This window comes from Tachysurus vachellii, chromosome 12, assembly GCF_030014155.1.
Source record: "Tachysurus vachellii isolate PV-2020 chromosome 12, HZAU_Pvac_v1, whole genome shotgun sequence".
In the NCBI taxonomy this organism is placed as follows: Eukaryota; Metazoa; Chordata; class Actinopteri; order Siluriformes; family Bagridae; genus Tachysurus; species Tachysurus vachellii.
Genome location: NC_083471.1, coordinates 384,232 through 396,731, shown reverse-complemented (window position 1 = coordinate 396,731; position 12,500 = coordinate 384,232). Strand labels below are relative to the sequence as shown.

Sequence of the window (12,500 nt, the reverse complement as noted above, 5' to 3'; positions counted from 1 at the left end):
CTGTGTGTGTGTCTGTCTGTGTGTGTGTCTGTCTGTGTGTGTGTGTCTGTGTGTGTGTGTGTCTGTGTGTGTGTGTGTGTGTCTGTGTGTGTGTGTCTGTGTGTGTGTGTGTCTGTGTGTGTGTGTCTGTGTGTGTGTGTCTGTGTGTGTGTGTCTGTGTGTGTGTCTGTCTGTGTGTGTCTGTCTGTGTGTGTGTGTGTGTGTGTGTGTGTGTGTGTGTGTCTGTCTGTGTGTCTGTCTGTGTGTCTGTCTGTGTGTGTGTCTGTGTGTGTGTCTGTGTGTGTGTGTCTGTGTGTGTGTGTCTGTGTGTGTGTGTCTGTGTGTGTGTCTGTGTGTGTGTCTGTGTGTGTGTCTGTGTGTGTGTCTGTGTGTGTGTCTGTGTGTGTGTGTGTCTGTGTGTGTGTCTGTGTGTCTGTGTGTGTGTCTGTGTGTGTGTCTGTGTGTGTGTCTGTGTGTGTGTCTGTGTGTGTGTCTGTGTGTGTGTCTGTGTGTGTGTGTGTGTCTCTGTCCGTGTGTCTGTGTGTGTGTCTCTGTCCGTGTGTCTGTGTGTGTGTCTGTGACTGTGTGTCTGTACAGATCAGATCGGAAGGAATCCCGGCCTGCAGGCTATCTGGGAGGATGAGAAGCAAAGACGGAGAGAGAGGAACGAGAACTCACAGATAGAAACTCCTCAGTCTCAGGGTGAGAAACACACACACACACACACACACACACACACACACACACACTGTTCCTGTCTAATCCCTATGGAATGATGGAGGTGTGTCTGTGTGTTTCAGATCGTCCGTGCATGGAGCCGGTGGAGAGTGAGCGCTTCTTCATGAAGAGGATAAAGGAGAAATTAAGAGAAAACCAGTTTGATTTGTGAGTTTTGTGAGACAGACAGACAGACACAGACAGACACAGACAGACACAGACAGACACAGACAGACACAGACAGACACGCACCGAGACACCCCCCCCCACACACACACACCGACACACACACACCAGCACACACACACCGACACACACACACCAGCACACACACACCGACACACACACACACACCAGCACACACACCGACACACACTGTACAAGTACAGAGATCTGTAGGAAGAATACAGAGAGAGAGAAATACAGGTAGGGAATCAGATGAGAGAGAAGGATAGAAGGAGAAATGCAGTAAGAGAGAGAAACAGCACTAGATCTACAGAGATCTAGTGAGAGATGTATTAGAGGTGCAGACAGGGACGGTACTGACAGTATAATTAACACAATGTCTCCTGAGCTTCTCTTTACAGTAATTACTTCGTGTGTGTGAGTTGCCGTTATTCTTCATTAGTCTTCATCATGTTCCTCACTAAAGGTTCTCTTCGTTCTCACCTACCAACACTTTTGTGATTTAGGATGAGGCCGAAGCAGAGACACACCTACTCTAATCTTCACATCTGAAAGCAGGTTGTTTTTCTCACCAGGACACAAAGCGACATTGTAGCTGATGAAGAAGATGGAGAGGATGATGATGATGATGATGATGATGATGATGATTTCCCTGTCCTCTCCCTTCATCCTGATGATTTAAGTCCTGGTGATCCACCACCTGCAAGCCAGGTGGAGGTGCACAAAGATATGCCCAGAGGTGAGGCAGGTAATATATCAGGAAGTAATGATTTCTAGCACTGGTATAAATGACAACAGCTTTCTGAGAAAGCCTGAGCTAAGAGGGATCTGGATTATTGGGCAGTTGTATTACCTGCTGGCTGATTTGTGGGCAAGCAGTTGGCACCCTGGTCCCATAGCTGCTTTGTGGCTGTTACTGCCCCCCCAGCCCCATAGCTGTTTCAGAGAGTTCCCCCCGTGGGGACTGGTGGTAGAATAGGTCCCCAGCACCTCCCTACTGATCATAAGAGGAGACAAATGGGGGGACGACTTTGCTGTAAGTTGTCTGGGAGGACAAGAACCTGGTATTTAAGGAACGTGTGTGGTGCGGCTGAATTAGATCAACTGTTTAAAGTTCTGTCACAATTAAAATGAAGAACCAAGGAACACACTCAAATAATGACATGTGAAATACAAATAAGAAGATGATGCATCAAATGAGCACAATCAATCCTCAAGAGAGATGCAACAAAATACCAAAACTCAAATGGTAAAACCGACTCGAGAAGAAAACCCAGAAGATTGAACAGCGATGTGGAAATGACGGAAGCCGTAAGCTCCCAAAGCCCAAGTCCATCTCTAATAGAGGGCAGATCATGGTTTAACCTGCCTGAGAATGAAGAATCCTGTAATTTAGTGGAACTTCTGCCTCATGTATCAACAAATAACCAGCTGACACTGAAAAGACACAAGATACAAAATACAATAATATACTATAAGATATTAATAGTAATAAGATCTATAATACAAAACATCTGGTGGAGTAGCCATATTAATACGACATGATATAACCCACAGTCCTGTAACGATTAACACAAACCTGCGAGTGGTAACTGCACGAATAAACCTCCATAAAACTATAACATTTTATTCATTATACTATCTGACAGAAGTAAGTGCACCCCTCACGTTTATGTAAATATTCTATTATATCTTTACATGTGAACTGAAGAAATGACTGTGTTACAGTGTAAAGTAGTGAGTGTTCAGCTTGTATAACAGTGTAAAGTAGTGAGTGTTCAGCTTGTATAACAGTGTAAAGTAGTGAGTGTTCAGCTTGTATAACAGTGTAAAGTAGTGAGTGTTCAGCTTGTATAACAGTGTAAAGTAGTGAGTGTTCAGATTGTACAGTATAACAGTGTAAAGTAGTAAGTGTTCAGATTGTACAGTATAACAGTGTAAAGTAGTAAGTGTTCAGATTGTACAGTATAACAGTGTAAAGTAGTAAGTGTTCAGCTTGTATAACAGTGTAAAGTAGTGAGTGTTCAGCTTGTACAGTATAACAGTGTAAAGTAGTAAGTGTTCAGCTTGTATAACAGTGTAAAGTAGTGAGTGTTCAGCTTGTACAGTATAACAGTGTAAAGTAGTGAGTGTTCAGCTTGTATAACAGTGTAAAGTAGTGAGTGTTCAGCTTGTATAACAGTGTAAAGTAGTGAGTGTTCAGATTGTATAACAGTGTAAAGTAGTGAGTGTTCAGCTTGTATAACAGTGTAAAGTAGTGAGTGTTCAGCTTGTATAACAGTGTAAAGTAGTAAGTGTTCAGCTTGTACAGTATAACAGTGTAAAGTAGTGAGTGTTCAGCTTGTATAACAGTGTAAAGTAGTGAGTGTTCAGCTTGTACAGTATAACAGTGTAAAGTAGTAGGTGTTCAGCTTGTATAACAGTGTAAAGTAGTGAGTGTTCAGCTTGTATAACAGTGTAAAGTAGTGAGTGTTCAGATTGTATAACAGTGTAAAGTAGTGAGTGTTCAGCTTGTATAACAGTGTAAAGTAGTGAGTGTTCAGCTTGTATAACAGTGTAAAGTAGTGAGTGTTCAGCTTGTATAACAGTGTAAAGTAGTGAGTGTTCAGCTTGTATAACAGTGTAAAGTAGTGAGTGTTCAGCTTGTATAACAGTGTAAAGTAGTAAGTGTTCAGCTTGTACAGTATAACAGTGTAAAGTAGTGAGTGTTCAGCTTGTATAACAGTGTAAAGTAGTGAGTGTTCAGCTTGTACAGTATAACAGTGTAAAGTAGTAGGTGTTCAGCTTGTATAACAGTGTAAAGTAGTGAGTGTTCAGCTTGTATAACAGTGTAAAGTAGTGAGTGTTCAGCTTGTATAACAGTGTAAAGTAGTGAGTGTTCAGATTGTATAACAGTGTAAAGTAGTGAGTGTTCAGCTTGTATAACAGTGTAAAGTAGTGAGTGTTCAGCTTGTATAACAGTGTAAAGTAGTGAGTGTTCAGATTGTACAGTATAACAGTGTAAAGTAGTAAGTGTTCAGCTTGTATAACAGTGTAAAGTAGTGAGTGTTCAGCTTGTACAGTATAACAGTGTAAAGTAGTAAGTGTTCAGATTGTACAGTATAACAGTGTAAAGTAGTGAGTGTTCAGCTTGTATAACAGTGTAAAGTAGTGAGTGTTCAGCTTGTACAGTATAACAGTGTAAAGTAGTGAGTGTTCAGCTTGTACAGTATAACAGTGTAAAGTAGTGAGTGTTCAGCTTGTACAGTATAACAGTGTAAAGTAGTGAGTGTTCAGCTTGTATAATAGTGTAAAGTAGTGAGTGTTCAGCTTGTATAATAGTGTAAAGTAGTGAGTGTTCAGCTTGTACAGTATAACAGTGTAAAGTAGTGAGTGTTCAGCTTGTACAGTATAACAGTGTAAAGTAGTGAGTGTTCAGCTTGTATAACAGTGTAAAGTAGTGAGTGTTCAGCTTGTACAGTATAACAGTGTAAAGTAGTGAGTGTTCAGCTTGTACAGTATAACAGTGTAAAGTAGTGAGTGTTCAGCTTGTACAGTATAACAGTGTAAAGTAGTGAGTGTTCAGCTTGTACAACAGTGTAAAGTAGTGAGTGTTCAGCTTGTACAGTTTAACAGTGTAAAGTAGTGAGTGTTCAGCTTGTACAGTATAACAGTGTAAAGTAGTGAGTGTTCAGCTTGTACAACAGTGTAAAGTAGTGAGTGTTCAGCTTGTACAGTATAACAGTGTAAAGTAGTGAGTGTTCAGCTTGTATAACAGTGTAAAGTAGCGAGTGTTCAGCTTGTATAACAGTGTAAAGTAGCGAGTGTTCAGCTTGTATAACAGTGTAAAGTAGCGAGTGTTCAGCCTGTACAGTATAACAGTGTAAAGTAGTGAGTGTTCAGCTTGTATAACAGTGTAAAGTAGCGAGTGTTCAGCTTGTATAACAGTGTAAAGTAGCGAGTGTTCAGCTTGTATAACAGTGTAAAGTAGCGAGTGTTCAGCTTGTATAACAATGTAAAGTAGCGAGTGTTCAGCTTGTATAACAATGTAAAGTAGCGAGTGTTCAGCTTGTATAACAGTGTAAAGTAGCGAGTGTTCAGCTTGTACAACAGTGTAAAGTAGTGAGTGTTCAGCCTGTACAGTATAACAGTGTAAAGTAGTGAGTGTTCAGCTTGTACAGTATAACAGTGTAAAGTAGTGAGTGTTCAGCTTGTACAACAGTGTAAAGTAGTGAGTGTTCAGCTTGTACAGTATAACAGTGTAAAGTAGTGAGTGTTCAGCTTGTACAGTATAACAGTGTAAAGTAGTGAGTGTTCAGCTTGTACAGTATAACAGTGTAAAGTAGTGAGTGTTCAGCTTGTACAGTATAACAGTGTAAAGTAGTGAGTGTTCAGCTTGTATAACAGTGTAAAGTAGTGAGTGTTCAGCTTGTATAACAGTGTAAAGTAGCGAGTGTTCAGCTTGTATAACAGTGTAAAGTAGCGAGTGTTCAGCTTGTACAGTATAACAGTGTAAAGTAGCGAGTGTTCAGCTTGTACAGTATAACAGTGTAAAGTAGCGAGTGTTCAGCTTGTACAGTATAACAGTGTAAAGTAGCGAGTGTTCAGCTTGTACAGTATAACAGTGTAAAGTAGCGAGTGTTCAGCTTGTATAACAGTGTAAAGTAGCGAGTGTTCAGCTTGTATAACAGTGTAAAGTAGTGAGTGTTCAGCTTGTATAACAGTGTAAAGTAGTGAGTGTTCAGCTTGTACAGTATAACAGTGTAAAGTAGCGAGTGTTCAGCTTGTATAACAGTGTAAAGTAGTGAGTGTTCAGCTTGTACAACAGTGTAAAGTAGTGAGTGTTCAGCTTGTACAGTATAACAGTGTAAAGTAGTGAGTGTTCAGCTTGTACAACAGTGTAAAGTAGTGAGTGTTCAGCTTGTACAGTATAACAGTGTAAAGTAGTGAGTGTTCAGCTTGTACAGTATAACAGTGTAAAGTAGCGAGTGTTCAGCTTGTACAGTATAACAGTGTAAAGTAGTGAGTGTTCAGCTTGTACAACAGTGTAAAGTAGTGAGTGTTCAGCTTGTACAGTATAACAGTGTAAAGTAGTGAGTGTTCAGCTTGTATAACAGTGTAAAGTAGCGAGTGTTCAGCTTGTATAACAGTGTAAAGTAGCGAGTGTTCAGCTTGTATAACAGTGTAAAGTAGCGAGTGTTCAGCTTGTATAACAGTGTAAAGTAGCGAGTGTTCAGCTTGTACAACAGTGTAAAGTAGCGAGTGTTCAGCTTGTACAACAGTGTAAAGTAGTGAGTGTTCAGCTTGTACAACAGTGTAAAGTAGTGAGTGTTCAGATTGTATAACAGTGTAAAGTAGTGAGTGTTCAGCTTGTATAACAGTGTAAAGTAGTGAGTGTTCAGCTTGTACAGTATAACAGTGTAAAGTAGTGAGTGTTCAGCTTGTACAGTATAACAGTGTAAAGTAGTGAGTGTTCAGCTTGTACAGTATAACAGTGTAAAGTAGTGAGTGTTCAGCTTGTACAGTATAACAGTGTAAAGTAGTGAGTGTTCAGCTTGTACAGTATAACAGTGTAAAGTAGTGAGTGTTCAGCTTGTACTGTATAACAGTGTAAAGTAGTGAGTGTTCAGCTTGTACAGTATAACAGTGTAAAGTAGTGAGTGTTCAGCTTGTATAACAGTGTAAAGTAGTGAGTGTTCAGCTTGTATAACAGTGTAAAGTAGTGAGTGTTCAGCTTGTACAGTATAACAGTGTAAAGTAGTGAGTGTTCAGCTTGTATAACAGTGTAAAGTAGTGAGTGTTCAGCTTGTACAGTATAACAGTGTAAAGTAGCGAGTGTTCAGCTTGTATAACAGTGTAAAGTAGTGAGTGTTCAGCTTGTACAGTATAACAGTGTAAAGTAGTGAGTGTTCAGCTTGTATAACAGTGTAAAGTAGTGAGTGTTCAGCTTGTACAGTATAACAGTGTAAAGTAGTGAGTGTTCAGCTTGTATAACAGTGTAAAGTAGTGAGTGTTCAGCTTGTACAGTATAACAGTGTAAAGTAGTGAGTGTTCAGCTTGTATAACAGTGTAAAGTAGTGAGTGTTCAGCTTGTACAGTATAACAGTGTAAAGTAGCGAGTGTTCAGCTTGTATAACAGTGTAAAGTAGTGAGTGTTCAGCTTGTATAACAGTGTAAAGTAGTGAGTGTTCAGCTTGTACAGTATAACAGTGTAAAGTAGTGAGTGTTCAGCTTGTATAACAGTGTAAAGTAGTGAGTGTTCAGCTTGTACAGTATAACAGTGTAAAGTAGTGAGTGTTCAGCTTGTATAACAGTGTAAAGTAGTGAGTGTTCAGCTTGTACAGTATAACAGTGTAAAGTAGTGAGTGTTCAGCTTGTATAACAGTGTAAAGTAGTGAGTGTTCAGCTTGTACAGTATAACAGTGTAAAGTAGTGAGTGTTCAGCTTGTATAACAGTGTAAAGTAGTGAGTGTTCAGCTTGTACAGTATAACAGTGTAAAGTAGCGAGTGTTCAGCTTGTATAACAGTGTAAAGTAGTGAGTGTTCAGCTTGTATAACAGTGTAAAGTAGTGAGTGTTCAGCTTGTACAGTATAACAGTGTAAAGTAGCGAGTGTTCAGCTTGTATAACAGTGTAAAGTAGTGAGTGTTCAGCTTGTATAACAGTGTAAAGTAGTGAGTGTTCAGCTTGTATAACAGTGTAAAGTAGTGAGTGTTCAGCTTGTACAGTATAACAGTGTAAAGTAGTGAGTGTTCAGCTTGTACAGTATAACAGTGTAAAGTAGTGAGTGTTCAGCTTGTATAACAGTGTAAAGTAGTGAGTGTTCAGCTTGTATAACAGTGTAAAGTAGTGAGTGTTCAGCTTGTATAACAGTGTAAAGTAGTGAGTGTTCAGCTTGTACAGTATAACAGTGTAAAGTAGTGAGTGTTCAGCTTGTACAGTATAACAGTGTAAAGTAGTGAGTGTTCAGCTTGTATAACAGTGTAAAGTAGTGAGTGTTCAGCTTGTACAGTATAACAGTGTAAAGTAGTGAGTGTTCAGCTTGTATAACAGTGTAAAGTAGTGAGTGTTCAGCTTGTACAGTATAACAGTGTAAAGTAGCGAGTGTTCAGCTTGTATAACAGTGTAAAGTAGTGAGTGTTCAGCTTGTACAGTATAACAGTGTAAAGTAGTGAGTGTTCAGCTTGTATAACAGTGTAAAGTAGTGAGTGTTCAGCTTGTACAGTATAACAGTGTAAAGTAGTGAGTGTTCAGCTTGTATAACAGTGTAAAGTAGTGAGTGTTCAGCTTGTACAGTATAACAGTGTAAGTAGTGAGTGTTCAGCTTGTATAACAGTGTAAAGTAGTGAGTGTTCAGCTTGTACAGTATAACAGTGTAAAGTAGCGAGTGTTCAGCTTGTATAACAGTGTAAAGTAGTGAGTGTTCAGCTTGTATAACAGTGTAAAGTAGTGAGTGTTCAGCTTGTACAGTATAACAGTGTAAAGTAGTGAGTGTTCAGCTTGTATAACAGTGTAAAGTAGTGAGTGTTCAGCTTGTACAGTATAACAGTGTAAAGTAGTGAGTGTTCAGCTTGTATAACAGTGTAAAGTAGTGAGTGTTCAGCTTGTACAGTATAACAGTGTAAAGTAGTGAGTGTTCAGCTTGTAATAACAGTGTAAAGTAGTGAGTGTTCAGCTTGTACAGTAAACAGTGTAAAGTCGTGAGTGTTCAGCTTGTATAACGTGTAAAGTAGAGAGTGTTCAGCTTGTACAGTATAACAGTGTAAAGTAGTGAGTGTTCAGCTTGTATAACAGTGTAAAGTAGTGAGTGTTCAGCTTGTACAGTAAACAGTGTAAAGTAGCTGAGTGTTCAGCTTGTATAACAGTGTAAAGTAGTGAGTGTCAGCTTGTACAGTATAACAAGTGTAAGTAGTGAGTGTTCAGCTTGTATAACAGTGTAAAGTAGTGAGTGTTCAGCTTGTACAGTTATAACAGTGTAAAGTAGTGAGTGTTCAGCTTGTATAACAGTGTAAAGTAGTGAGTGTTCAGCTTGTACAGTATAACAGTGTAAAGTAGTGAGTGTTCAGCTTGTATAACAGTGTAAAGTAGTGAGTGTTCAGCTTGTACAGTATAACAGTGTAAAGTAGTGAGTGTTCAGCTTGTATAACAGTGTAAAGTAGTGAGTGTTTCAGCTTGTAAATAGTATAACGCAGTGTAAAGAAGTAGTGAGTGTTCAGCTTGTACGTATAACAGTGTAAAGTAGCTGAGTGTTCAGCTTGTATAACAGTGTAAAGTACGTGAGTGTTCAGCTTGTATAACAGTGTAAAGTAGTGAGTGTTCAGCTTGTATATAACAGTGTAAAGTAGTGAGTGTTCAGCTTGTACAGTATAACAGTGTAAAGTAGTGAGTGTTCAGCTTGTATACAAGTGTAAAGTAGTGAGTGTTCAGCTTGTATAGTATAACAGTGTAAAGTAGTGAGTGTCAGCTTGTATAACAGTGTAAAGTAGTGAGTGTTCAGCTTGTATAACAGTGTAAAGTAGTCGAGTGTTCAGCTTGTACAGTAAACAGTGTAAAGTAGTGAGTGTTCAGCTTGTATAACAGTGTAAAGTAGTGAGTGTTCAGCTTGTACAGTATAACAGTGTAAAGTAGTGAGTGTTCAGCTTGTATAACAGTGTAAAGTAGTGAGTGTTCAGCTTGTACAGTATAACAGTGTAAAGTAGTGAGTGTTCAGCTTGTATAACAGTGTAAAGTAGTGAGTGTTCAGCTTGTACAGTATAACAGTGTAAAGTAGTGAGTGTTCAGCTTGTATAACAGTGTAAAGTAGTGAGTGTTCAGCTTGTACAGTAGACAAGTGTAAAGTAGTGAGTGTTCAGCTTGTATAACAGTGTAAAGTAGTGAGTGTTCAGCTTGTACAGTATAACAGTGTAAAGTAGCGAGTGTTCAGCTTGTATAACAGTGTAAAGTAGTGAGTGTTCAGCTTGTATAACAGTGTAAAGTAGTGAGTGTTCAGCTTGTACAGTATAACAGTGTAAAGTAGTGAGTGTTCAGCTTGTATAACAGTGTAAAGTAGTGAGTGTTCAGCTTGTACAGTAACAGTGTAAAGTAGTGAGTGTTCAGCTTGTATAACAGTGTAAAGTAGTGAGTGTTCAGCTTGTACAGTATAACAGTGTAAAGTAGTGAGTGTTCAGCTTGTATAACAGTGTAAAGTAGTGAGTGTTCAGCTTGTATAACAGTGTAAAGTAGTGAGTGTTCAGCTTGTATAACAGTGTAAAGTAGTGAGTGTTCAGCTTGTACAGTATAACAGTGTAAAGTAGTGAGTGTTCAGCTTTGTACAGTATAACAGTGTAAAGTAGTGAGTGTTCAGCTTGTATAACAGTGTAAAGTAGTGAGTGTTCAGCTTGTATAACAGTGTAAAGTAGTGAGTGTTCAGCTTGTATAACAGTGTAAAGTAGTGAGTGTTCAGCTTGTACAGTATAACAGTGTAAAGTAGTGAGTGTTCAGCTTGTAAATAACAGTGTAAAGTAGTGAGTGTTCAGCTTGTATAACAGTGTAAAGTAGTGAGTGTTCAGCTTGTACAGTATAACAGTGTAAAGTAGTGAGTGTTCAGCTTGTATAACAGTGTAAAGTAGTGAGTGTTCAGCTTGTACAGTATAACAGTGTAAAGTAGAGAGTGTTCAGCTTGTTACAGTTTAAGCAGTGTAAAGTAGTGAAGTGTTCAGCTTGTACTAACAAGTGTAAAGTAGTGAGTGTTCAGCTGTCGTATAACAGTGTAAAGTAGTGAGTGTTCAGCTTGTATAACAGTGTAAAGTAGTGAGTGTTCAGCTTGTACAGTCTAACCGTTGTAAGTAGTGAGTGTTCAGCTTGTATAACAGTGTAAAGTAGTGAGTGTTCAGCTTGTACAGAATAACATGGTAAAGTAGCGACTGTTCAGCTTTATAACAGTGTAAAGTAGTGAGTGTTCAGTTGTATAACAGTGTAAAGTAGTGAGTGTTCAGCTTAGTACAGTATAACAGTGTAAAGTAGTGAGTGTTCAGTTGTATAACAGTGTAAAGTAGTGAGTGTTCAGCTTGTACAGTATAACAGTGTAAAGTAGTGAGTGTTCAGCTTGTATAACAGTGTAAAGTAGTGAGTGTTCAGCTTGTACAGTATAACAGTGTAAAGTAGTGAGTGTTCAGCTTGTATAACAGTGTAAAGTAGTGAGTGTTCAGCTTAGTATAACAGTGTAAAGTAGTGAGTGTTCAGCTTGTATAACAGTGTATAGTAGTGAGTGTTCAGCTTGTACAGTATAACAGTGTAAAGTAGTGAGTGTTCAGCTTGTACAGTAAACAGTGTAAAGTAGTGAGTGTTCAGCTTGTATAACAGTGTAAAGTAGTGAGTGTTCAGCTTGTACAGTATAACAGTGTAAAGTAGTGAGTGTTCAGCTTGTATAACAGTGTAAAGTAGTGAGTGTTCAGCTTGTACAGTATAACAGTGTATAGTAGTGAGTGTTCAGCTTGTATAACAGTGTAAAGTTGTGAGTGTTGTGCTTGTACTGTATAACAGTGTAAAGTAGTGAGTGTTCAGCTTGTATAACAGTGTAAAGTAGTGAGTGTTCAGCTTGTACAGTATAACAGTGTAAAGTAGTGAGTGTTCAGCTTGTATAACAGTGTAAAGTAGTGAGTGTTCAGCTTGTACAGTATAACAGTGTAAAGTAGTGAGTGTTCAGCTTGTATAACAGTGTAAAGTAGTGAGTGTTCAGCTTGTACGTAAACAGTGTAAAGTAGTGAGTGTTCAGCTTGTATAACAGTGTAAATAGTGAGTGTTCAGCTTGTACAGTAACAGTGTAAAGTAGTGAGTGTTCAGCTTGTATAAACAGTGTAAAGTAGTGAGTGTTCTGCTTGTATTAATAGTGTAAAGTAGTGAGTGTTCAGCTTGTATAATAGTGTAAATAGTGAGTGTTCAGCTTGTACAGTATAACAGTGTAAAGTAGCGAGTGTTCAGCTTGTATAAACGGTGTAAAGTAGTGAGTGTTCAGCTTGTATAAACAGTGTAAAGTAGTGAGTGTTCAGCTTGTATAACAGTTGTAAAGTAGTGAGTGTTCAGCTTGTACAGTATAACAGTGTAAATGTAGTGAGTGTTCAGCTTGTACGATAACAGTGTTAAAGTAGTTGAGTTCAGCTTGTATAACAGTGTAAAGTAGTGAGTGTTCAGCTTGTACAGTATAACAGTGTAAGTAGTGAGTGTTCAGCTTGTACAGTATAACAGTGTAAAGTAGTGAGTGTTCAGCTTGTACAGTAACAGTGTAAAGTAGTGAGTGTTTCAGCTTGTATAATAGTGTAAAGTAGTGAGTGTTCAGCTTGTATAACAGTGTAAAGTAGTGAGTGTTCAGCTTGTACAGTATAACAGTGTAAAGTAGTGAGTGTTCAGCTTGTACAGTATAACAGTGTAAAGTAGTGAGTGTTCAGCTTACAGTATAACAGTGTAAAGTAGTGAGTGTTCAGCTTGTACAGTATAACAGTGTAAAGTAGTGAGTGTTCAGCTTGTACCGTATAACTGTGTAAAGTAGTGAGTGTTCAGCTTGTACGTATACAGTGTAAAGTAGTGAGTGTTCAGCTTGTACTATAACAGTGTAAAGTAGTGAGTGTTCAGCTTGTATAACAGTGTAAAGTAGTGAGTGTTCAG

The 12,500-nt window shown here is 38.6% G+C and overlaps 1 protein-coding gene across 2 annotated transcripts in view; it reads left to right on the top strand.

The window, feature by feature from the left end:
* Positions 1-12,500, top strand: part of rev3l (REV3 like, DNA directed polymerase zeta catalytic subunit) — a 50,631-nt gene that overhangs the window by 7,138 nt on the left and 30,993 nt on the right. Inside the window, exons 7-9 of one of the 2 annotated variants that reach the window (XM_060883503.1) lie at positions 577-681; positions 780-864; positions 1,458-1,621. In XM_060883503.1, the coding sequence (XP_060739486.1) occupies positions 577-681; positions 780-864; positions 1,458-1,621 (354 nt within the window). Of the gene's footprint in view, positions 1-576; positions 682-779; positions 865-1,457; positions 1,631-12,500 lie in introns of both variants that reach the window. The other variant, XM_060883502.1, reaches the window with a different exon arrangement.